The sequence below is a fragment of the Hippichthys cyanospilos genome, chromosome 6 (genome assembly GCF_059441005.1).
Source record: "Hippichthys cyanospilos isolate Australia breed blue-spotted pipefish chromosome 6, RoL_Hcya_1.0, whole genome shotgun sequence".
Classification (NCBI taxonomy): Eukaryota; Metazoa; Chordata; class Actinopteri; order Syngnathiformes; family Syngnathidae; genus Hippichthys; species Hippichthys cyanospilos.
In genome coordinates this window covers 15,718,563-15,744,350 of record NC_142374.1, presented here as the reverse complement: position 1 = coordinate 15,744,350, position 25,788 = coordinate 15,718,563, and the positions used below count along the sequence as shown (strand labels likewise).

Below are 25,788 nucleotides of genomic sequence, written 5' to 3'. Positions count from 1 at the left end.
TTCTGATTAAATATAAACTCTTAACCCCCCCCCCAACACATTTATACAGCCTTAAGTGAAAGGCTGTGACACCCTAGCCAATCCACTGAAAACCACTCCACTGACATTTTTTTCTGGTTATGTCGCTTTTGCTGATATATTTATTTTGGTGGAACTAATAAAACAATTTCATAATAGTAACCCCAATAGTACCCCCACTTATTTTTATTTTTTTTAAATGAGGGTACATATTTTTCTAACTAAAAGCCTCCACTTTTTATCTTGTCATAATACAAATGAAACAAAACACTATGCATGGGTGATTATCGAGCTGTCCTATTGAATGTAATCCAGATACGGCATAATGAGGCAGCATGTTAGTGAGGGTAGGTGGAGAGATCAAACTTCCCTCCCATCAACTCTGTGAGTGTGTGCATTCATGTGTCCGTACCCAGCTTGCTGTGCAGACTTTCTTGGTCCAGTCCAGGGTTGAGTTCTGCAGATTAACCTGTAGGAGGGTGCACGGTAGTGAAAAGCATGAAAAGTGAGACAGGGCAGCTCAAAGGACGAGTGAGAGGAAGTTGCGCACTCAGCAGCTGAAGTCTGAGGGTGAGCACTGATAACAAGCCTTTTTCTATATTTTATGCACTGTTTTCATCTTTTCAATTTGTTTGAATTAAATGTTCAATTGTAGTGGAAATTTTAGGATATGTTAGGATTTGATCAATTGTTACATGATGACATCTTAAAGTTTGCTGTTTAGATTAATCATACTGTGTGTACATTCTGACTTCTGTGTTCTAACTGTGGGAATGGTTTTAATTAAGGGGTGGACTGTTGGATTTGTGTCATAGCACATCAGCCTTAAATTTATATAGGCCTACTTAGTGGTGGATTATTGGATGTGGCTTTTGACCATGTTCATCAACAGGGTTGGGTTTTTTTTAATGCAATGTCCAATGCTGTTGTAAAATGTAGCAGCAGAAAGCAAATTTATTCAAAAAAATTCAGGCAAAGCAGCAAATCATGTGTGGTTTAGGAATTTCCATATGAACACATCCATAAGTTTTATTGCAGAACGACGAACCAAAATGTTATTTATTGACAGTGTATGTGAAGCACATGGTTTAAAAAAGCTCCGATGTAGCCCGATTCAGAATGAATGAACCCACGGTGAACTAGCACATGATCACAAGATGAGCTTTTATGGCTCAGGGGTGAAATGTTCTCATTGCAAGTCCAGCAGAAATAAACTGGTTGTGGCCGTTAAATACAGCAGGTGATACAATTTGATACACAGCACACACAACATTTACATGTAAATAGATTGTTTTTGCCCCTGTTTAAATGTACACACACTCCAGATCTCGACATGCAGAAAGGGTTAGAACAACAGTGCCGTTTTTGATTTTTATTTATAATTGATTAATCGGCTAAAATTCCCATCCGTTCATCTTTCCCTGAGCAGACTGCAGCCATTCGCGGTATGTTATGGTGTCCGCATGGCAGTCATGAGGCCTCTCAGTCCATGGAATGTTTACCTTTATATCTTTGTATATTTGACCATTATTGTGCAAGTCTTCTGTTTCTAATCTTGAGTCAACATCTGGAACTGCAGTCTGACTCTGGGAAGCCCGACTGTTGCTGGCAGGTTTAGTGGGATGTATGCATACAAAAAGTCCGACAGGGAGGCAAGATTGGGTATGTTTTTTGACCTGCACGTGAAGAGGTCAGGCAACAGTGTGGTGCCAGGCCAGAACAATATTTGGCTGTTTCTTTTCAAGATATTTCCCGAGGAAGAGGTGGCTCAAACCTCAATGAGATGAGTTGAGTCACATTTCTAAAGAACAGAGCAGCTTTTGATTGAAATATAGAAAGCTTGTTCCTCACCTTTTTTTGAATGACATATGATATATATGATATATATTTTTTGCTCCAAGTAGCATCTAACCACAGCAAAACTGTCCTATACCATCCGTGCCTGAGTTATTAATCTATGGAATTACATTTGTAATGGTTATTGAGTATGGGTATTTTACTCAGCAAGTCCAGAAGATAAATCTTGCAAGATCATCCGTTTTATTTCTGACTCATCTGCCAGAACATTCCATCACAAGTGACAATGTGCATCCATATAAAACTTATTAATACATAGGACTAAAATGTTTTACAAAGGTGTCACCCTAACACAATTAGCAGCAATGTGATATAATGTTCCAGATAATTTGCTCTAAATTTGAAAAGAAAAATATACTTTACCTGTCACAACATTAACCCTTTACTGGGCAGTACATACATTAGAATTTAAGCAATGGCTGTTATGGACGTTTTCAGCCATTTTGCCTGTTTAGACTATCGGCTGAAAGTGGCCATCTTTCTTAGTCAAGGGTTAAATTAGACATGCTTATACTTACAGGGACCCTGTTAAAATTTCATGTATCCCACTATATTGTTAAGTGATATTGCAAAGTGAGCTCAGAAGCATTTTTATATACAGTAGTGACTTTGATCCAAAATGTCTTCACCAATGACAATGTAGTCAACAAATAGTCTTTAGAAAAAAAAAATCATGGCATTATTTTATGTTAGTTAATGAACTAGCAATGCTGATCAATGGAACTGATCTGATTGTTTTTTTCCCTCTGCACAGCTAGTTGCTACCATTTTCATGCATTACATCACATAGTGGAGAACGAATTGGAAGAGATACTATCAGTATCATGAAACAAGTTTATTTATACATAAGTTTTGCAATTAAACCACACAGCACAATCTAACCATGGTTCCAATCTTTTTTCACCTTACGATAAATTGAGTAGCCAAAGGGCCCACTTGTTCCACTGACTGAGACACCACGCTAAAGCAGCCAGAGTCTTGTTTGAAGGAAGCTGTGAGACATGAGAACTTGTCCCAGTGCCCCCATTCTGTCTGCCAGTCTGCAGCTCGGTGCTGCTGGGAATGTAGCACCTCTGTGCTACTGCTTCCCGCCTTCTGAGTTTCGGGCATAAAGGCAGGTCAAGGTGTGCTGGTCTCCATGAAGAAAATGGAACTTTGGCAGCGTTGTCAACATTGCGATGTCCACAGTATGATCCGTTGCTGTCCAACATCAGAGGACGTCCATAGATGCGTTCTTAGGACATGTATGGTGCTTCCATTGCTTCTTCTTCAAAGATCCTCCTGAACTTTGGATACAAGACGACTTGCCTACAATGAGGGCTGATCCTTGTTTTAGTTAAGTGAACAATAATAATCATGCAATGACAACGGCTGTACTCCAGAACAAAAATCTACAGAAGAGATGTATTGGTTTGTGTGTTTTTTTATTTTTTTTTTTAATTAATACTGTATAACATTTTTACAAAATCTAATTCCAGTAGTAGTTGTAATTAGGGCTTAGCATCTGTATTCATGCACCTCAGTTGTTAGCCATTTTGCCTCTTGCTTTTGCTCATGAGGTAATAATGACCATCTTGCGAATACTACATGACAAATCGTGGAAAATGGTTGATCTGTGATTGATCATTCCCTGAGCCCTGATGAACTGTGATATCAATTTCAGTCGACATTAAGTGGCAAAATGGCTGCCCACTGAAATAGATTAAAACAGGTGGATTTATGAAATCCTAAGAAGTGTTAACAATTATGTTAACAGTTATTCATCAACAAAAACATGCTCAGTATTCCTTGAAACCTCATCATGTCTGCACAGCTGTGTTACCTCCTCTTGGAGTCGTGGTGGTGAAATTCCCAACTTGCGCCTGCAGAGTAAAATGCTAAAGATTTTCAACACTTGGCACAAGGTGGACAATTGAAGGCTGCGTTTAATCAGTTGAAGTCACAGGCATGGAAGAGCAGTTAAATCTGCCTTTGAATATTGACGGCAAGCTCAGTTCCTCGCTGGGCAGAATTAAAAAGCTACTGCCTGGTTGAGTCCGCTGAAGTGACTTAAACTACACACTGAGGACTTAATAGAAGACGCTGTTTTGTTTTCCTTATGTCCATGCATGAGAAGTCCAGCTGTATTAATGCTTTTATTTGCCATTTATTGATGTCATCAGATGTACTGTAAACCACACCGCTATTTGGCCCATGGGAGAAGTTTTCTCTCTTGTTTTTATTCAAGGCACCTCTTGTGGGACTAATAGGCTGGAATGTCAGCTGTTAGAACACGACTTCCCACAAATAAAGCACATATTGTTAACACTTCTTCAGTTTTGTGTTACGCACATCACACATTTTTGAGAAATAACGTAATTGACCTTAAAATAAATGTCATGAAAAAAACCCTTTAGGCACAATGTAATAAGATTCAATAATTTAAATTGACACGCTGTCTCAAGTATATAAGAAAATAATGTTTACTTTTTTGTCAGTTAAAACTGGGGATTATTTTGTGGTATCTAAAGTTGTGTTTGCTGTGGATCAATATATATTTTAAAGAAAATGTATGTCTTGCAATGATTCTACATTATATGTATAATCTTTGGGAAGAAAAAAATCCTGATCCAATGCATATGGACAGACCGGAAGTTTCCTTTCCAGATGTTCATACTTCCTGTCTTGTCTCTCATTGCCTTTAGGTTTTCCATAGGGAACCATGTGCAGCTCTCTGAGTCCCAAACATCCAAACAGCCCCGGGCTGACAGACATACAGCAGTACCACCAGTGGTTGACCAGTCGACATGAAGCCAGTTTGTTACCCATGAAAGAAGACCTCGCTCTCTGGCTCACCAATATGCTTGGTGAGTGCAATTTTTGTTCCCCAAGTCACTCTTAAATTACCATGTGAAAATTCTAGCATAGAAGGTGCATTGACTTAAAAATAGTTTACCCTCAAAAACTCTGAAATCAACTTCCTCTTGTCTTTCTGTAAATTGAGGTAAGTTGAACCACCAGTCCTGACATAATCCCCTATGGATTTGCCTTAATTGAATAATGGGCGCCATTACAGCTCAGGGATGAGTCAGTGCCAGTGCTGAGGAGTAGTGGAAGAGCAGCAGCAGACTTGCTATTGTCTAATAAATCACTACGTGTCTTCTTGCTAAACAGCAATGCATTGACAAAACAAATGCATGACTAACATAGTGGCTCTAATTTGATTCAAATCAGCTATGTGCTTAGAATAAACAATATGAGTAGACTTGCGAAACGATGAGTCAACTCAGTTATGCATGATACGAGGCATGAAACAATTAATTGCTGTTGTTAATCTGGAGCATTATTCACTAAGCATATATTAAAAAAGATAAAGAAAAATAATGTGAATACATAATTACATACATACATACATACATACATACATACATACTGTAATCCTTACATACATGCCATGTGTACATACGTACATACGTCATACGTATTACATACAGTATGTAGATACTGTACATACATACATACTTCTTATGTATGTACTGTACAGTATATATATATATATATATATATATATATATATATATATATATATATATATATATATATATATATATATATATATATATATATATATACTTTACATACAAATGTGTATACTGTACATATGTACATGCATACATAGATCAATTTGCATGAGAGTATATAGCGAGAGTATATACATACATACATACATAAATACGTACATATATATGTATATACATTTTTGTACATACACTTTTGTATATACACTTTTGTGCATACCTAATTCTTATATACTCTACATATTTATTTCTTACATGCATATGTCCTATGCATACTTACATATTTACGTCATTCATACATACTGTACATACATTCATACATACATACAGTACACACGTGTGTACATCATACACTCATACATACTGTACATCTAGTACATACCGTACATACTGTATGTCATGTGTATGTGCATACAATACATACACACCGTATTTATTACATACGTACCTATGTCGTACGTACAGACATATAAACAAACATACATTGTTTTAGTCTGGATGTGCATGCATGTGAAGTTCTTTCACCACCCTCTATCTCGGCAGGTGTATTGGAACCAGCTGAATGAGAAGCAGCCATTAGTGTTGCCATTAAATAAATAGTACTATTAGTTTAAGCTGTCTTCTTCAGCTTGAGTGCATGCAAAGCTCCTGGAGGGGCTGTTATATGCTAAGCAGAGTTTAGGTGGGAGGAGAAGTATGGAAAAAGTCTACCGTTTGAGTAGGAGGAGGACACTTGCTTGTATTGATGAGTCATGCAGTGATGGGAGGCAGAGACATTTATAGGACCAAGGAGCCAAAATGAAATGCTTCTGCTCAGTCTCTCTGGAATAAATTGTACTCACACAGCAGGAGTTGAAGGGAGCATGTACGTATACTGTAAGTCGGGAGCTCACTGAGTATTTTTCAAGATTGCGATCTCTTTTTCTGGGCGCAATACAACATTTGGAACTCATTAAGTGCTGTGAACCCCCAGACCCCTCCTGCTATAAGAAGCAGAAAGGGATGAAAAAAAAATCTCAGGTTTCTTTCCACAGACACCCCTTGCCACCCCCTCCTATTTCTCAATGATCTCACCAAGAAAGAATGAACCGCTGGAAGTCAGTTAATTGGACATCATGTTTTGATTGCCAGTTTATAGTACCTCTACTTAGTATGCAGCATAATTTACATAACTGTACAGGTATTTCCACTTTGCATTCACACGTAATGAAGCAACTTTTGCAAATTCCAACATAATGAACATTTGCAAAACCGCACAAGTCAGGCTCAACAAGGCGTGTCGTCTCTAGGGTCGTTTCTTGCATCACAGACTACTTCCACAGACAAGATTTTTCATTTCTATTCCTGTTTTATGATGAATTTTCAGAGGTTGAATACCGCCTATTCTTTAATTTATGTGTCCCCTGATCAGGCCTGGAAATCACCGCTGAGAGCTTCATGGAACGCTTAGACAACGGCTTCCTCCTATGCCAGCTGGCTGAGACACTGCAAGAGAAATTTAGACAAAATAGTGGGGACCTGCCCGCTCTCAACAACAGAAAGGTAGTAAAAATACTGGGGACTGCTACATGTGTCTGATATAACGATGACTATGTTAATGGAGAGGTTAAAGCCCTGACTGAGGTATGAAAATAGCAACATTAGTCTCACATTTAAACCAAGTAATTGTGTTAAACTCCAGATTTGTGATGCAATTTTTGGTCCATATTGCAAACCTGTTGCTATTAGTTAAGCAGACAAATGAACCTCACCGTCACATCACGAGTTAGCACTCCAATTTCTAATCTAATTGCCTGAAGACGGATTGCTTCAGGATAATAGCAGTCAGGTTTTATTAACGCCCATAAGTCCAAAGACAGATGCCACTATTAGGTTTTACTCAAGTGGCTCAAAAGCTGCTCTCATTGAAGCACTTACTTTATGTCCATATGGTGACAGGAAAACAGCGAATACGCTAAATTGATTTGAAAAACTAATAATTTACCTTATAAAGTCATGAATTTCAATCTATTAGAAGTTTGATGGGAACAACTTGACATGATGCCTTCAGGGGCAAATCTGTCAAGACTTAAAATTAATACTGTCCAAGACGAATGATATATAAGAATTACTAATTCATGTCCGTCGTGCAAGATTGATTACATGCTTCTGTCTGAGGGAGAAAAAAAACGATCAGCTCGAGTTTCTGTTTAGAGGGCAAATGGGAAGCACAAGACTCCTTTGTTGAGCTTTGGTGTGAGTTGTTGATGTTTGCAGTGGGCCATGGTTGTGCTGATGACGGCTGGTCTCCTGATCCCAGCACAGATGTGAGGAAATGCTTGAGGTCAAGAGCGTGGGATGACAGAAGCTCCTGCTATAGAGATGCTATTGATCACACTGAAGGTCCAGAAATGGACATCGGGCATATTCTCAAATGGTCCTGTAAGACAACCTTTCAGAAGCTCAAACATTGATCATCAAAGTTTGTATTAAGTTAGACAGCAGTGGTTGACCTTTTTTCAATGATGTACCCCCTATGAAATATTTTTTTCAGCCACACGTGCCAAAAAAGGGCCCCCAAAAAAGACGGACATCATCACATCACATGTCATACACCAACTCGGGTGTTGCAAAAGACAACTTCAAAATTAAAATGCCAAATAATACGTGGAGACCAATCCAAATTTGTTATCTTAGTGGCTAGCTTGATTCCTTGTGACTTTGATTTTATTGCAGTCACACACAGAGCGACCAAATTAACACACCGCCAATGAAAACAAAAACAAAAACACGTTAATTCAGGACACCTAGACACCACTAATTAATTACAATGTCATTGTACGATACTGCACAAGTCTCCATTGTTAGTGTCAGCCACTAACTGTGTATACTGTGCATATGGTGCATTCAAACACAGTCGAACATTTCTAACCCAAACAGGAAAAAAGTCCCTCAGTGCATTAAATGTCAATAATTGCAAATGTCAAAAAGATGTGTGCGTGCTAGCCATTTATAAAAGTTGAGATAAATCAAGAAAAATGATGGGGTCAAATGATTTTGATATGTTACCTTATTACAATAAATGGTCTATCTAATCACCTATGTTTACAATGCCTTAATCAAATTCCCAAGCTTCATTCAGCCAAGCGGTTATCAATTTCGGTTTTCAGTTTCAGCCACACGTTTTCATTTTGTTGCATCCCTACAATTTAGCAATAAGTTGCTTCATGTTCCCATCAACTTGCTCTTAATTTGAAAAGAAAAATGTCCTGTTCCTGGTACTGCGCTAATAAGCATGAAATACTATTAAATGCTGATTTACTGATACCTACAGAAACCCTGTTAAAATCTCACATACCCCCTGATTTGCCTTTATGCACCCTCATTGGCGAATCATTCTTGTACAAGGAACATACTGCATCATAGTAAGTATTTTTTTTTAGTTCTATCACACTGAGAGAAATGAGGCATGGCGAATCAATCACATTAGCCAACAACAAGTGAAGTAACAAGTCTGCTAAAAACAGTTTACATGACACTCATCAGGTTCCATTTAACTCAAATAATGCTTCATCAGCTCATCATGTATCTGGTCTTACTGTAATACTTCACCACAATAAAGAAAATGTCCATATGTTTTCAAGCTGCTATGTTTTGTGGGACTATGTGATTCCAGCAAAGACAAATGATAAAGTACTCTTTTGTGGTTGCTGTCTTGCTATCCCATGTGTTTTGATTCAAAATAGGGAAAAGGCAGATGATATGTATTTCTTGTCATATTACCACCATGGGGTATGCTCAATGCAACCACATCATTATCTTTTGAATTTTATTGCTGTCTCAGGGGGTGAAGGTTGAGCATGTACAGATGTGAACGTAGACATTTTGCAGAAATATTTCTATCCTGCAATGCACACGGGTGAGAGGTGTTGTTTGATCCATTTTCGGATAAGTGGCACTTGTAGCAAATTACCTGTTTAATTTGAGGGGAAATTTGGAAAAAAAATGCAATCAGAGGAACAAAATGCGTTTTACGCTTGTGCAGTTTAATTAGTAATTGAACTGATCTTCTAAGCCTCAAAATAGCAACTGTAGAGAACTATCCATCCAATCCTAATGTTGCATGGCATTCTCTGCGAACCTAAAAATTAACTTATTACAGACAAACTGGGACAGCATTGTCAACTACTGGATTCCCACAGAGACTTACAGTCGAGATGTCCCGCGGGTTTCCTGCAAATCATCTCGCTTCCTCTTACATAACCGAAATACGCATGTTAGGTTCATTGAAGACTCTAAATTGTCCATCAATGTAAATGTGAGTGGGAATGGTTTGCTTTGTGCTGTGTGCTCATCACAGTGCAACCAACATCAACACACTGCCATAAAAAAACAAAACAATTCAATTACTGATTAAAGATGCTTAGAAGCCATCCGCTAGATAAGCAATGTGGCACAAGTATCCAGTATTAGCTAGCCACTAACTACACATATGCATGTGGTGCATTCAAACACAGTCGGGCATTTCAAACTCAAGAAAAAAGTCTGTCAATGCTTTAAACATTGATCACAACAAATGTCTATCAGCTTCCCTTAAATCTACACATACAAGCCAACATATAACAAGAAGAATGATGGGGGAGGGATTTCTTATATTATAAATGTTATATTTATGTTTTTTTAGTTGTATTTTAATGAACTTCAATAAGTGGTCTATCTAGTCATTTATGTTTACAGCTAAGCAATTGTCTTTCTAGTGATTGGTATGTCAATAAATCAAAATAAAGAATTAACTTGCCTTTTGTTATATATACTGTAAATAATATAGTTTCCATGCAAAAAATACTGGAGCACATTAAAACAAGCTCCCTTTAAACAGGCGTTAAATCACTAAACAAAAATACAATTCAGAAAAATAGTTGTATTTCAGTTGTATTGTTATACTGTATGTATAACAGTTGTATTTCATTTATATCAATCAATTGACAGATTTGTGTGGGATGCTACTTGTGATGTTACAGTCCATTCCTGAAGTCGATTAGCTGCCACAAGGCAATGTGATAAAATGTTTTTTTTTTAGGTGATTCAGTTACCAAGACAGAGCATTTGGCATTTTCTGCATCAGCCAAACATTTTCCTTTCGGTGCATCCCTCTTTTGAAATCTTTTGTAAAGGTGTGTGGACTAGTGCAAGCCACACCTGAATGAAAACAGATTTTAAGTTCCCATTTCAAATCAAAATGCGGCCATAGTTACTTTTCCAGGACAGCAATTTGACATTTACTTAAAAAAACAAACAAAAAAAAAACAGTAAAGACCTCCAGACAAAAACAGCCCAAGCAGAGCTTGGACAGAAAAGAAAAATACCCACAAAGACTGCATATTTCCAGAATGATGTCATCGCACCTTTTCTCATAACACAGACGCACATATCCTGTATAAAACCGCAGTAAGGCACATAAATCTCTCCATAGAGACCAAGTGGGGGCTGTGGGCCATGAGCATGTCATCCGATCTCCAATCATAGTGAGTCTGGTAAAGTAACCCCTCCATTCAGACCCGTCATCTCCCATATTGATCTTTGTGCAAAAAGGTCCTCCATCCTGGGATTGAAACACGAGCTTCTCAGTAAATGGAGAAGGAAATGGTGGTGAGAAAGATTTTGGTAGATGTTCTCGTTTGCTCTTGTGTGCCGTTGGTTTTGTATTGTTCGTTCATTCATGAATGATCGTTTTGATTCGGATTTTCATATCAGCCGCTCCTCTGGTTATGTTTCCAACAGGTTATTCCTTACAGGAGGATCCCATGCCGGCGGTCTGCGCCGTCTGGCTCTTTCTTTGCACGGGACAACACGGCCAACTTTCTGTCGTGGTGTCGGGATGTTGGAGTGGGGGAAACGTGTTTGTTTGAGTCTGAGGGTTTAGGTGAGTGAATGCTTGTACTTGTAGCATTCTGTGGAAAACGCCACAGGGAGTCAGCGAAGAGAATTCATGTGGAAAGTATTTCTCAAATGAAACACTTTTTAAACTATACTAAAATTGAATGTGATTGCTGAAGTACAAAATAAATAAATAAATAAAATGATGCATAATCTCTCAATGAACAATTTCTCTGTTTTCAGGTAACGTTATTGTAATATGGTCTTGGAGTGCCATGACGCTATAGAAGAAATTATACAGTATTTGTTTTTAAGTTTGAGTTTTCCTTATAGTTTTTTTTTATTTTGTTATGCATTTTGGGGTATTTTTTTGAATCATTTTTTAATGATTCCGTTTAGTTTTTAGTTTTAATATTGGTTTTAGCTTAGTTAATGGCCAAGGGTGGCTGTACATGCATGAATACGTGCATTATTCAATATCATGGAATCAAACAATAAAATGTATTTGCTTATATACATCCATCCATCCATTTTCTAGAGCCGCTTAACCAGCTCCACAGGGGTTGCAGGCACCTATCTTAGCTGGCTTCGGGCAGTAGGCAGGGGACACCCAGAACTGGTTGCCCACCAATCGCAGGACACACAGACGAACAACCATTCACGCGCCCAATCACACTAATTTAGTATGTCCAATTCACCTACCATGCACGTTTTTAGAGTGTGAGAGGAAGTGCCTGGAGGGAACCCACGCGGGCTCGGGGAGAACATGCAAACTCCACACAGGAAGGCCGGAGGCAGCTGGATTTGAACCAGGACCTTTGAACTGTGAGACGGAAGTGCTATTCACTGCGCTATCGAGCCGTCCTGCTTATCTACATTTAAATTTAAATATGCAAATATCTTGTGGCAAGTATCAAGTTTGACAATGCCACTTTATAGCTCCACCCCTGGTCATATGGGTTATATATTGGCTGTAAGATTAAAAGAGATAGATGGACGGATAAACACAAATTATATTTTTGACCACTTTTTGTTAGTTTTGTAAATATCAGATATATGTAAAAAAAAAAAAAAATCTTAGACCTTGATGGAAGTCTGTGCTTAGAATGTGCTCTCACTAAGGCAATGCTGTCATGCACATATTTTTAAAACAATTGTAAAACTATTGAAACGGGTATTTTTTGGCATACATACTAATATTAGTGTGATTGCTTGGCTCTCAACATTCACAACAAAAGCACAGGCAGAAGAGTGTCAGGAAAGTAGGCCAACACTATGCAAATGTTTTCCTCAGCCAAGAGTAGACATAGTTCTGCTTCCTGCTCATATTATCTCATTATTCTGTGTTATGTTAGAAAGATATCTTGTGTCCATGTCTGTGATGAAAGGCAGTCAGATGTACACCATGTAAGCCTTGAAGTAACATAAATACCGAGAATATTTATGCAATCATAATTTTTCTCACAATAGCCGCTGGACCACTGCGTAGCAGTTCAAGCTATGCAAATCATCACTTTTCACACTTATTGAGCCATCCACTATGTGAATGTTCTCATAAACTGAACAGCTCACATCTGTTTTTTTTTTTTTTTTCCTTCTTTCCCAAATTTATTTTGTCAGTTCAACAACATCAGGTTTGCTACCGTGCTATGGATATAATGTGCGTAATTTATGTTGTGGTGTGACTCATATGCAGTAGTAGTAGTTCGACACCCTCAAAACCCAAACCTTATTCCATCTTTATAGTCACGTGCGCCACACTGGACTACTTTGTCATTGTTTGCTGTAATAATATGTCTATTTTAGTTTAAAACAATAAGCATTTTGTTTAGGTTGTGACACTGAGAGGATTAAGAATGCAGGAGGGGCCACGTGACAGAAAGGCTCAAAGGATGCAACATTAGCCTACTGGCCAATTGACAATCCCAAAAAATCATGATAACTATTTAAAAATATGCATTTAAAATGTATGTATTTATATTAACGTTGCTATTCATTTTTACTTTCATTGCATCATCATCTTCATAACTCTGCTTGGAATTATTTATTTATTTTTTTTACACAGAAATTAGAAAGTAGTCATTTGAATACACGTGCTCAACTGTTAGCATGTTTGAAACTCCAGCATGCTAGCATGCAGGTGTAAGCGTTTGGTTTTAGTTAACTTAGTATAGTATTGTTTCTGTGTACTCTTTAGTCCTTTTGCCACATTTTCATGCATTGCTTGTTATTAGTTAGGATGGTGTATTGTCTAATGACAACAAACTAACACTGTTTTTCTTCTCAAGTTCTTCACAAGCAGCCTCGAGAAGTCTGCCTCTGTCTCTTAGAGTTGGGCCGGATAGCATCCAGGTACTCATCATCTCGCATGTTTTTACAAAAACAGTATTTATTTTGCTAAAAGATTTTTATATACACATTCATTGCTTTGGTCTATCAGTATAATTGTATCCATTTGAATATCACTGAACTCTTTGCCTCCACAGGTACAATGTGGAGCCACCCGGCCTTATAAAATTGGAAAGGGAAATTGAACAAGAAGAAAAAGCCCCCCTGCCTCCGCCATCACCCGTATCCCCAGTTCACCCCCTCCCTCCGTCGCCCTCATCGTCACCCTCACTATCCCCTTCCCCATCGCCGACCCTTCCCAAAGTCACCGCAAGCAAAAAGAGCACTGGAAAGCAGTTGGATGATGCTGTAAGTCAGGCAGGGGCTGAGCTACATAGTAGCCAGCGGTGGCCATGGCCACACCCTTTGTCACTCTGTGGCTACCCCATTGGCTATCAAGGGGGAATTCTTGATACATTTTTGCATGCGTGAATTATTTTTGTACCCTTTTGACAAACACCAGTGATTTATATTCATATTTACATTCATAGTTAGACGAAATACAAATAGTCTTGACTGGGCACGCCACCCCGATACTGCGGTGTTATGACACACAATGGAAAAATGTCTGTGATGTCAGCGATGCTTTTGGGTCAAAGGACATACGTGTATAACCGGTGTGTGTATGGACTTTGCAGGTAAGACATATCGCTGATGACCCCCCCTGCAGATGTCCCAATAAATTCCATGTGGAGAGGTATTCACAAGGCCGATACCGTGTTGGGGAAAAAACGCTCTTTATACGAGTGAGTATATGCCACTATGTAATCCATCAGAAAAAAATGTATTTAATATATCTGTGTTATATGCTGTACTACTTTTTTTCAGACAGTAGTACTCAACCCAAGTCTTCATCTATATCTAGTACTTTTGATAGACAGAATCCCCCCCCCATGACACATAATTTTAAATAAAGAGCTATCTAATTTCAATAAAGCAATTATCTATCCCAGTGGTTCTCAAATCGGTGTGATAGAACTAAAAAACACTTACTATGATAGTCTTCCCTGTACAACAATGGTTCGTTAATGGGGGTACTCGAAGGAACTCCAGGGGGTACTTGAGATTTTAAATAAAACCAACTAACTTGCCAAATTCCTTTAAAAATAATTTTTGAATGAATTAAATGTTTCAGCAAAATATAAGTTCATAACATTTTTATTTTATTTCTATTATGGTCTAGTAAATCATACTAGAATGATTTAACCCAACTTGTCCCGTGCCACCTCTCGTTACCTGTCAAGTTATGATTTTACTACTACTATGATCCCAAAAAAGGACACTTTAAGTTGAATATTTTTCTGTGGACACATTTTTTTTTTTTATTGATAACAGATGATTTTTTTTTTAAGATGGATTAGTGTACCTAATGTTGTGGCCAATGAGTCGACGTCGATACTGTGACGCACACTCGGGAATGAAAGTCATCCATTGTGCAGAGAGCCTGCTCTTCTCATTGACTGGAAATGCTATTCCAACCAATTTCCATCCCCAGCCAAGCAAAATGTGACTCACTGGCTATAAAGGCAAAATTAGAACCATGCATTCCCAAAGTGTCGAACAAAGTCTTCCTCTCAAAACATTTGATCAAGTACCTATCGTTGACCGTCAGGATTTACTCGTCCAGGAAATGTTACTCAACTTTACTTGAGTGGCGCAAGAGGCGATGCGTTTTTCACTTAGTAAGCAGAGATTCAGTTCATGTGTTGTCCATCCTCTTGGGATGCTGGTTACTTGGCAACCCACGACCTGGCTTCACACGTCACAGGCTCCACACAGAGGTTTTACTCTTGGCTGTCCTCTAGTGTCAGCATACCATATCGCAACTTCCCGAAGCAAATTGTAAAACAATCTCATGATTGAGTTTGGGCTAAAGATGCTCTTATGTTTTTCAAAAGCTCACATCACTTTATTTGATAAGAACTAGGAGAGCACGACGTGTTGCGTAAGCTCTTTTTCATCATTTTCTTTTGGATGACTGAATACCTTAATCTTGATCTCCTGGTTGCTGAGCAACCAAGGACAGGTGGTGAAGAGCTTAGTCTGCCTTTATTCACCCCGGTATACATGTAAAGTCGTTTTTTTATTTATGTAGCCTGGAATCAATTTGCTTTGCCGCAATGATTTCCCAAGCATGCCTACATCATCTTTTGTGGAAAAAGAGATTGTTCAGGCCAGAGAGAAATGTCATGAAGGTAGTCCAACTATGTTTTCTGTTATCCCCAGCGCATTGAATCTATCGAAACTGCATTGCTTTGTTTGTCTTTCTTTCAGGAAAGCTAAAGGCATTTTTGCTAATAATTTTAATTCCTCACATTTCTTTACATGCATCTCCTTTCACAACATTAATTCATTTCTCATCATTCTTTTTTCAACATATTCCAAAAATTTACTCCTTGAAGGCTTGTATCTTTCTCACTCCACATATTCATATTTTATCCCAAATTTAACATTTTTCACCTCAACATTTCACATTCATTCCAAATGAGGCCAAATTTACCTCAAACGTTGTTAATCATTCATTCCAATAGCACATTTAGCATTGCTCCTTTACATGGTTCCCGTTTTAAAGGAATTCAGCATATTCAAGTTTGTAAAAAAATTTCAATGTGCCAAAAATTCCCACACATTTTCACGATTACAATACCCACAAAAATATTCCCAATGACACTTAAAACACTTTCACATTGTCCCTCTTTTGAAAATCGAGATTATTTAGTTTGCATTCCAAAAATTGAGACTGACCAAAGATGCAACCTTTTCCCAACTGAAGCTTTCACAAAAAATTGTCGTTCACATTATAAATTCTCATTCATTTCATCTTGTAAATAAATTTCAACAAGCCAAAATTTCCACAGCCCACAAACAATTGCCAGATCCATACCTGATGGCACATATGAAACCCATTCAGTGCCATTGACAACTATGGACATCAAAGGTTTATTTTCTTTGGGCCCGAACGGACAAATATTGAAATCAAAGATCCATTTCAACTGGTCAGCCAGCGAAGAGTTAATTACATTCATTATCATTTGGCATCATTTTCTATCTTACATTATCACTCACTTAACAAATGTAAAATTTTTCCCATTCAACCTTTCAGCCTTCATACGCCATTTCTCCAGAAATTGCAAATGTCTGCTTTATTGTGTAAAAGCCATAGTATAATATTGTGTTAATGAAAAGTGGTTTTATTTTTAGACTATGTCTGGAATTTATTTTCCTTGATAGCACAGACTTTCTAAAATACAATTTTTTATTTGTATTTAGGTGTACCTAATGTCGCGGCCCATAAATGGTGTCCCCATTCCACTCAGTGCGAGTTACATCATTTGACCTCTGTGTGTCACTCAGTACGCACTAAAGATCATTGAATCTAAATTTTGCAGACAGTTGAACAGCCAGTAGCTGTTTTTACAAAAAAAAAAAAAAAAAGTGAATATAATCATGAGGCAGCCATGATGTGGAGGTCAGGCTTGCCAGGCCCTCTCCACTTCAGAAATAAATGAGGTGGATGTAGTTCCAGTACCTCTTCAGTGTTTGAGAGGCACTGTCAAAAATATGCCTGAGGGTCCCCGTCCTTCTGCGGGCTGCCAGTCACTCCGGCGCGGGTTGTGTCCCAAAGTGGCATGATTGAAACGCCTCGATGACACGGAGCTCCATTAAGTCCACAGTCGCAAAGCCTGAAGGCCCGCTGCCGCTGATTGGAAGCACCGCCCTGCCAATGGCCTCTAGATTGATTCTTTTAAGAGGCTTATAAATGTTGCATGTTGCGCCGCTGCAGGGCAGGAAGTCTCATATCGCCAACCGAGGTGACAGTCTCACTTTAGATAGAACAAGAAAGCCTCATATTTTTGTGTTGGCAAAATGTTTGGAATCTATTTTGTCTTTATTCAGATAAGGACGTTCTTTGAAGCAGTTTGCTGTAGTGTAGGTGTAATGATGTGTTAATAGGGTAGGTAGTGAATGCTTCCATTGTGAGGCACAAACGTTGAAGGCCTTGAACAGTGCTGTTGTTACCATGGTAGCCAAGCGTAAAAGCGTACCCAGATATGGCAGGGGGAACAATTTGGATTCAAATGATTTGATACAGCAACAACGTCCTGTGGGTAGAATTTCACATGAAAAGTAACGTGTTTTTTTTTTTTAATGTAGAAATGGTTGAGTTTTTGTGTTGCGTGTTTCCATTATACTGTATATGTTATACATTAGTTTTGCCCAATCATATTTCCACCTAAATGTGCTGTCACATGTCAGTCTAATCTGCCCAGGGCTGTCAAAATCACTCATTTCGGACAGTCATTTCTTTTCTTTTTTTTAACCATTCAGAATTCAAATTTGTCCTCACGAGGATAAATGGCCCACAAAAATACACCAAATAATTAGAAAATATGATGAAAAAACATTGTCCATTCTGTCCATCGCAGACTTGCTCAAACGCAGGGGGTTGGCAAATTTAGTTTTGACCATCCTCAAAATGGTGCTGTTTTCGTTTATCAATCACCGAATAATTTGAAAATGACATTAAATCATCGTTCAACCTGTGCGTTGCAGATTTGCTTCAATGCAGGGTGTTCTCGAGTTTAGTTTGGCAAAATGTTTTGCTATGGCTCGTCATATTAGCATGTTTGTTGCGTCAGCTGTGGCTGCAGTCGCAGTTGATTGTGTTGCATTTATGCGGTCGGCTAAAATTGAGCAAGCTCTTTCTTAAATTACATTTACTGTTCATCCGACCAACAACTCTCAGATGCTCTTCCATTTTCCCGTCTTCCTGGTGCTCCTGCACTTGCCCTCCCACCCACAACAGAAGCCTATCAGGTTATGCCAAACATAATGGAAGCCAATCAGTGTCCATTTCAGGGTGTGATTGGCCTTTATTTTCCAACGCCTAACAACTCAAGCACAAGAAACCTCATGCATAAAACCGAATCCGGTCAACACATAGAAAGCATAAAGTTAGAGATTAAAAACTAAATTAGTATGATTAAAAAAAAAAGCTTTAACTGTGACTGTAATTGATTGATTGCAATGTATCTATTATCTTGACAGCCCTATTATCCATGTGTCATGTTGAGTTTGTTCTACCCCAGACACTTTTGAAAGTTAATTCTTTGGCATTTGGCTAGTTCTAATTCCAACAGTATATTTACGTAGGAGTTCTTCATGAGAAGGAAGAAGGATTCTTTTAACTTCATTGAACAAATCTTTTAAGCTTGATTTCCACAATATTCAAATATTTTGAGGGGGCCAACGCCCTGTCTCAGTTCAATAATCTACAGCATCAAAGTAATCCTCATCTTCATGCCAAATCCTTAATCATGGAAATACCAAGAATCCAACCATATCGGAACTTGTCTATGTGTTCAGATGCTGCATAACAAGCATGTGATGGTGCGTGTGGGAGGAGGCTGGGAGACGTTTGAGAGCTACCTGCTCAAGCACGACCCGTGCCGCATGCTCCAAATCTCCCGTGTGGAAGGGAAGACGTCCCCCGTCGGCGGCAAAAGCCTTAACATCAAGGACCTGACGCCTGACAGCTACATGGTGGTGGCTGCCAACAACCGTAGCAGGAAGTCAACACAGGAGACTGCACCATGAAGACCGAAGCTATGAGATGTTCATGTCGACATTTCAAACTCATCATTGCAAAATAATAAGTCAACTGCCTATACATGTTGTACATTTCCTTTCATAATATTGTAACCAAGTTAGTTTTATAGCTTTTGCACAGTTTTTCTGATTATGTGCCTATATCTATAAGACTACCTTTATTCGTAGAAACGTACCTTTATTGATTTTTTTTAAACTGGTAAGAAGATACGGTAGCCGAATTTATTCTAGTAGACTATCAAATACAACTGTGACACTTAAGTGAATGTTGATTTAGAAAGTAAATTTTCCAAAGCCCAGCTCAAAGTGATTTATTGAAGCGTTCAAATAACTCTCACACCACATGTTTCCACACTATTGATTCATGAATTATTTTAAATACTCCAACATGTCATGTTTTTTTTGGGGGGGGGGACAAACACATTTGAGTATCGGGAATGTGTGTATTTTTTGTTAGCATAAAATTAGGAAATATTACTAGCATTCACAAATATTTTTTTTAATTATCAAATATAATTGAAGAAATAATAATTTAGGTAACAAGAGTGTCTTCGATCGAATGTCTCATTTCATCTTAATGTGATGCACAGTATTGTTAGCTACTTAATGAAATCGGTTCCTTTTGCCTGGCGTTTGCTCTACTTTGCTTCCCCCAAGAGGTGGGAAAAAAAAATAGATTCACGGTCTGGATGCTGTACACGTACACAACACGTTTACATTGTATTAGCTTTATGTTACTCAATGCTAATTCAATTTCAGGACTAAAAATATGTTTTCATGTTTTCTCATTCACTTTTGAACATGTTTCTAACTTGAACAAAGTAATACAGGGTGTGCATAACTTCAGTCAGCGTTTGAAGCGTTGCATCTTGCGTCACTAAATGTAAACAATCTGCATACAAAATCCACACTTTGACACAGAAATGTGATTTATTGTAGCAAATTACACTGGCTTGATTATCTTTGCGACCAAATGCCGTAAGCGTCTACAGATCAAGTCAAAGCAGTGATAAATGCACTTTGTTCAGTCAGTTAGATAATAACTTCAATTATTTATTCTATCTTCCATTCACATTGCAGCTTGCTGAAAATTCAAGTGCTCACACATACAACTGTGCTTGAAAAAAAAGCCGACATATGCTAACGCGATTCATTAGGCCAGCAGGACGAAAACATGGCTCCCATGCGTGAAATTCACAGCAGCAAAGTGAAGTTGTGCTCAAAATAAGATGAACAAATGTAGTGTTAAACTTCAAAATAAGTGAGTTGGTTATCTTATTCACACTATTGCTGTGGCATTTGAAATTCTGGTATGATCCTTCTCATAAAAACTGTATATATTCAACCCCAAATTGCAAACAAACAAGTCCAAATGATCAACTTTTATGGGTTTACACAATGTAAGGAGTCGAAATCATGTGTGGAAATATGTCATATAAACTGTGGACCCTTAATGTTTTAGGTGAATATTGGTACTCGGGTTATCGTGTTGATGAAACTTGAAACTAGCAAGACCCACAAGGCGCGTCCAGATAGTATGGCAACAAAAGCTACAGCTCTTGGCATTCCTGCCACAATCAAATACAACAGATCAGCATTCAGCACTTTGAGGCTTTTGTCTCGAGCTATCGTGAAAATAAAAACTGTAAGTACAGACGTGAACAGCTGGTCAACATATCCTGTAGTGATCCCGCTGTGGTTTTTGGCCGTTTTTGGTCTCGTCATTTCAGCCCACCTGCCACTATGGGGCAAACACACACAAACAGAAAAAAGTGTTTATTGTGTGCAATGATTGATGTTTGCTTGAGAGGAAAAAGAAAACATTTATGCGAGCATTGCTATATTGTCTGCTTACATTGTCAAATTGAGTTCAGAACATCAGTCAGAGCAGAAATGCCACGGTAAGTTTTACACTATCGTTTGTTATAGTTAATCTTCAATGCAAACAGGTTAAAAAAAAAAATGCTTACCCTCAACCCACTGCTACTGCCCGACACAGATGTACTCATCGTCTGTTTCTCAATCTCTTCTTGTTTTTTTCTTTTCCTTTCAACCGCTTCTGGGTTTTTGACACCCCTGTGTGCTGCCTGAGAAAGAACAGAGAATATTTAACTGCAGGTGTTGCTAAGTCTGTTTGAAAAAGAGAATAATATACTTTGAGGGCGGGGGTTGGGTCCAGAGAGCGTGCTATTTTGCAAATAAACAAAATGTTGAGCAATAAGGGTGCATCACAACCAGCAAAGCGACATACAGTTATAACTGCCAGAAAAATATGGTGTTCAGGGAAACTATTCACAAAAGTTGTGCTGCAATAAGGAAGTGGGTTAAAATCCAGCATTTTATCTGTGGTAGTAAGAGTGAGGCTAGCAGTTTTTAATCCACGCAGTGCAAGATTGAGCCTTTTCTTTCTTTGTTTTTGTCTTAGGGGGACCAAGGAGGATGTGGTGGATGCGGTAAGGGGCAATCCAGGGTCACCTATTTGTGTCCACTTACCTTACGGCAGCTTTAGTGTGGCTCTTACGGGTGTGCAAGTGGCTTCTCTGGACAGTAAAACATTGCTCACTAAAGACGGTCTTCATTTGCTTTTTCATTTTTAAATAGATCAGTTGACTTAGACACATGACAGAGCTCTGCATAACAAATTCTCTATTCACAAAGCACACATGAGGATGGTTTACCAGTAGAAAGATCATTTCAGAAATACTTTTTTTTTTTAAGTGGGCTCTTCTCCAAACAGCTAAGCTCAAATAGAAAATGCGGCTTTAAGCTGAACATTCTGGAGGGCGGAAAAATAAGATTAGATAAATATGAAATAAATTACATCTTCCTTTCCTGTAGTCCACTGTCAGGCCAGGATGTCTTTTTTTGTTTGTTTTTGAAGGTCCAACTTGACAGTCATTGCCGCTTTAGAGTGCCTTGTTGTTGCGATACAGAAAAGCAATGCTATGACATTGTACCAAATATTTTGGCCACCAGAGACTTTTAGATCATGTGTTTTCCAAGTTCAAATGTACAGTTACATGAAGACGTGTGATTTTAGCACACTATGTTTTAGTAAGAAAACAAGGTGTTAGATTTCTTTTTAGTCTTCTGATATTAGTGCTTCGTACAAATGGTCTACTTGTTTTCCTGTATTTTTTTTTTATTTTTAGCAATTACCATGTCATTTATAAGATTTACTGCGTTTTCACTTAAAAAGATGTCTGCCTTACATATTTAGCCTTGTCATTTGGCCCAATATTGCTCCGGAATCCCTTTCTAAAAGTCATATTGAATTTAAATCATTTTTTTCTGGAAAATAAAAACAACGAAAGCACCCAGAACGTCTCACGAGACCTTCATGAAAGTGCAGTAGGATTATTTACAACAATTGCAGGGCTGTCAATTGTGTATAAACTGCAAGCGTTTCTTTCCCAAAAACGCATTTTACCTCTTTTTGTCTTTTTTCTGCAGCCTCAGCCAACTGTCGCCTCCTGGTCTCCTGGAAACACGACATAAGTATTTAGTACAAGCAAACAAACCCAAATTTGGTTACCCAAGCGAGGCCCAGCATACAAGTGTAATGCTAAACATTAACATAAATTGTAGGTACTTACAGGATCTACTGTGCCACGACGATAAAAGAGACATTGTTTTAAAGTTATTGATCGTGGTTACTTACTGGATCTGGAGTGACAACAGCGTCGTCGACTGCCCCACCAAGGCAAGGTAAGCACATCCCCATTCTGTACTTCCAAGCAAAAGGCAACGTTGAAAACGAGGTTTTTTTTGTGTCTATCTACTTTGCGTTGTTGCAAAAGCTGTCAACTAACTAATGCACTACTATCTTGACGACTCTTTGACATCGGTGGTCAAAAGAGAAGTATGAAGCAGCGTCGACTCTTAAAGGCTATCGAGGCTACGCGCTGGCGCATGACGTCGACATTAGCTTCGGCTAGCATTAGCATTCAAGCTAAAAAGCTAAAATTACAAAGCACAGCCTTGGCGGTGACGTATGCAACCTGGCCAGATCCAGAAGCTATATTATTTTCGCACCTTTTGTTTAGATAACGCTGCATTTGAAAAGCAGCTATTTCTACACTAAATATTAGACGCCCTAACTAACTTCAGTGGCAGTTTCACCCATAGACATATATGGTTAACCGAACGCAAGGCTAAGCCAATGTATTTGACTGTGCTATGTTCAAGTCCAGTCAACTTTACGGGGTGCTATGCTTCCGATAACAAAATGTCATTTAACAAAACGTCATTCTGCTTATCAGAAAGTAGGATTTTACTTTTGTTGTTCTCATCAAAATATTTGTGGACGAGTTTGTGTACATGCATTCATTAGTTAAATTCTTGAAGTGCTTTGTAACAGGATGTTATTGAACACAACTCAGGATTAGGTACATTTAGCAACAGTTTGTGCTGTAGCACCATCCTGTGGTGAAAGAACGTTATTGTCAGCAAGACAAACGCTAGGAAAGAATGCAGTGCAAACAGTAGCCTACTACCACTCAGCAGTTATGATTGACTACTTTTTGAAAGCCCCCGTGGTTGGCACAATAAATCCAATGTGATCACGTTATATAATCATGACACAAAAATGTTTCTTTTCAAAAATATACTGTATAAATGGCAGATACCATTATGTTTTGCTACTGAAATACCTGAAGTAGACTTTCATCAGAGAAAATTGCATTAATCTAATGAAACAAAGTTATGACCTTTACAAACGCTGATTTATTCCGCCAAATTCAACCCAAGTCCACTTTTGAAAATATATTGTCCTCTTGTTGTAATTGGTTGAGAGATGGAAGAGTGACGTCCAAGCCTTTTGAGAGGGTGAGTGATGCTCCATAAAGCAGTTCCATCAAATCAGTATTCTCAAGCTTGACAGTTTAATGCTGGAGCCGATTTCACCCAACAAACACTTCAAACTCCTCCCCTCCATTCTGGCTGCAGCGTTCCAGGTTATTTTACAGATCAAAGTGCAGCACTGTGGGGGAATGGCAGCCTCGTGAGATTATGCAGCCTTTACAGGTGTACATGTGTCAATCACAAAGTTACTGATGGAGGATTTACTTTGATGACACATGGACGGTCAAGTATCTCGGGATGTTGATGGCTCCTCGGGTAAGTTCTTCAAAATAGGATAGGTTTTGTTTAAAGGAAGTGAGTTTCTGTTACATGCAGCCATAGCCTAAGTATATGTGCATCTTCTAACATATATTAGTGCTAAAGTCACTTTTCTTCTTTTCTTATGTCATACGTAAATAGGGAATGACATAGTGGCCATATTTGTTAATCTTCCTGACATAGCTGGTAGGAATTATTCTAATACAGTACTTTAATTAAAAAGTGTAACTGAAAATGCATATATATATATATATATATATATATATATATATATATATATATATATATATATATATATATATATATATATATATATATATATACTGGCTTTCTATTCTTTACCTATAGTAAATATCCAAATAATAGAAAAAAAAATGATCGCACTGCAGTCACTGAAAAGTATCCTCTGGACACTGAAGTTCTTAAGTTGATTGCAAACCACTAAGTAAAAAGGAGATCATTTACTCTTGTCATCGCTTAAAGTTATGCTCTGAGCGTGCCAAATCATTTTATATAAAACAACAGATGAAATCAGATCTTTTAGTGTAGATTTATTCACGAACTTTGAATTAAATATCTATATCCTTAAACCAAATGATGGTATATTTCAAAAGTAATTCCATGTGAATCTTTGCAAATGAACGAGGGAAACATGTTATATGTGCGTAAATATTAGTGGCGAGCCACAGAGCAAGACAGCCATTCACTTTAATGAGCTGATTTTGAATGCACCCATGCATGCACGCTTGCAACTTCTATTAGTTGTTACTGTACAGATCATCATGGCCTGAGGCGTACGTGCACAAATTGTAAACACTATGACCATATTCTCATTGCTAATAGGTCTGTGTTCACATATACTGTACAGTATGTGAAGTTGAAGCCTGAACCCTGAAGCCATCATTGAAATCTGCGTTAACACTTCACAGGTCATTTATTGCAGTAAATAGAATTCCAATATAGAAGACCAATATAAAAGAGCACACATTTTTTAACTGGATATTTTTGCTAAATTGTCACCACAGTATACTCTATATATCTTTGTAACTTTTTACTTATAATCATTATTTGTTAAGCTAATTGGACAACTTACAGCCGATATTAGTATTTTCGCAGACAAATGTAGTTTGGTGAATTTGTCTGAGGGGGGCCTGCAGCGCTGTGGGAGTGGTCACAGTCAACTTCAAACATGGCTAATAATACAGTTTTTATTTAGATAGTTTGATGCTTGCTGTTTACAATTTTTTTTAATGTTGCTGTTGTGCTGTTGCTGATGTGATCTAAATGTTTAAGACACACCTTCTAATCTAAGACATGCCCCATTCACAGAAATACATTTTGGATATGTATTTATCATTTGCACACGATAAGTCATGTAAAT

At 38.1% G+C, this 25,788-nt stretch overlaps 2 protein-coding genes across 3 annotated transcripts; one reads left to right on the top strand and one right to left on the bottom strand.

Moving 5' to 3' along the window:
- The first annotated feature begins 388 nt into the window (after nt 1–388).
- Nucleotides 389–19,585, top strand: gas2a (growth arrest-specific 2a). The gene is made up of 8 exons (XM_088417143.1): nt 389–588; nt 4,560–4,721; nt 6,844–6,974; nt 11,193–11,334; nt 13,577–13,640; nt 13,775–13,985; nt 14,315–14,422; nt 19,044–19,585. Exons 2-8 carry the CDS (start codon nt 4,577–4,579, stop codon nt 19,272–19,274), a joined length of 1,032 nt encoding a protein of 343 aa, XP_088273269.1. The 5' UTR covers nt 389–588; nt 4,560–4,576; the 3' UTR covers nt 19,275–19,585.
- Nucleotides 19,586–20,197: 612 nt separating this feature from the next.
- On the bottom strand, nt 20,198–23,474 carry svip (small VCP interacting protein). 2 transcript variants are annotated; one of them, XM_088417147.1, is made up of 5 exons: nt 22,948–23,474; nt 22,717–22,767; nt 21,780–21,826; nt 21,257–21,373; nt 20,198–21,027 (listed from the first exon to the last, which is right to left on the bottom strand). In XM_088417147.1, exons 1-4 carry the CDS (start codon nt 23,008–23,010, stop codon nt 21,292–21,294), a joined length of 243 nt encoding a protein of 80 aa, XP_088273273.1. In that variant the 5' UTR covers nt 23,011–23,474; the 3' UTR covers nt 20,198–21,027; nt 21,257–21,291. The 2 variants fall into 2 exon arrangements, with proteins under 2 accessions (XP_088273273.1, XP_088273272.1); XM_088417146.1 differs by lacking the exon at nt 21,780–21,826 and having other exon boundaries at nt 22,948–23,472.
- Between the last annotated feature and the right edge of the window lie 2,314 nt (nt 23,475–25,788).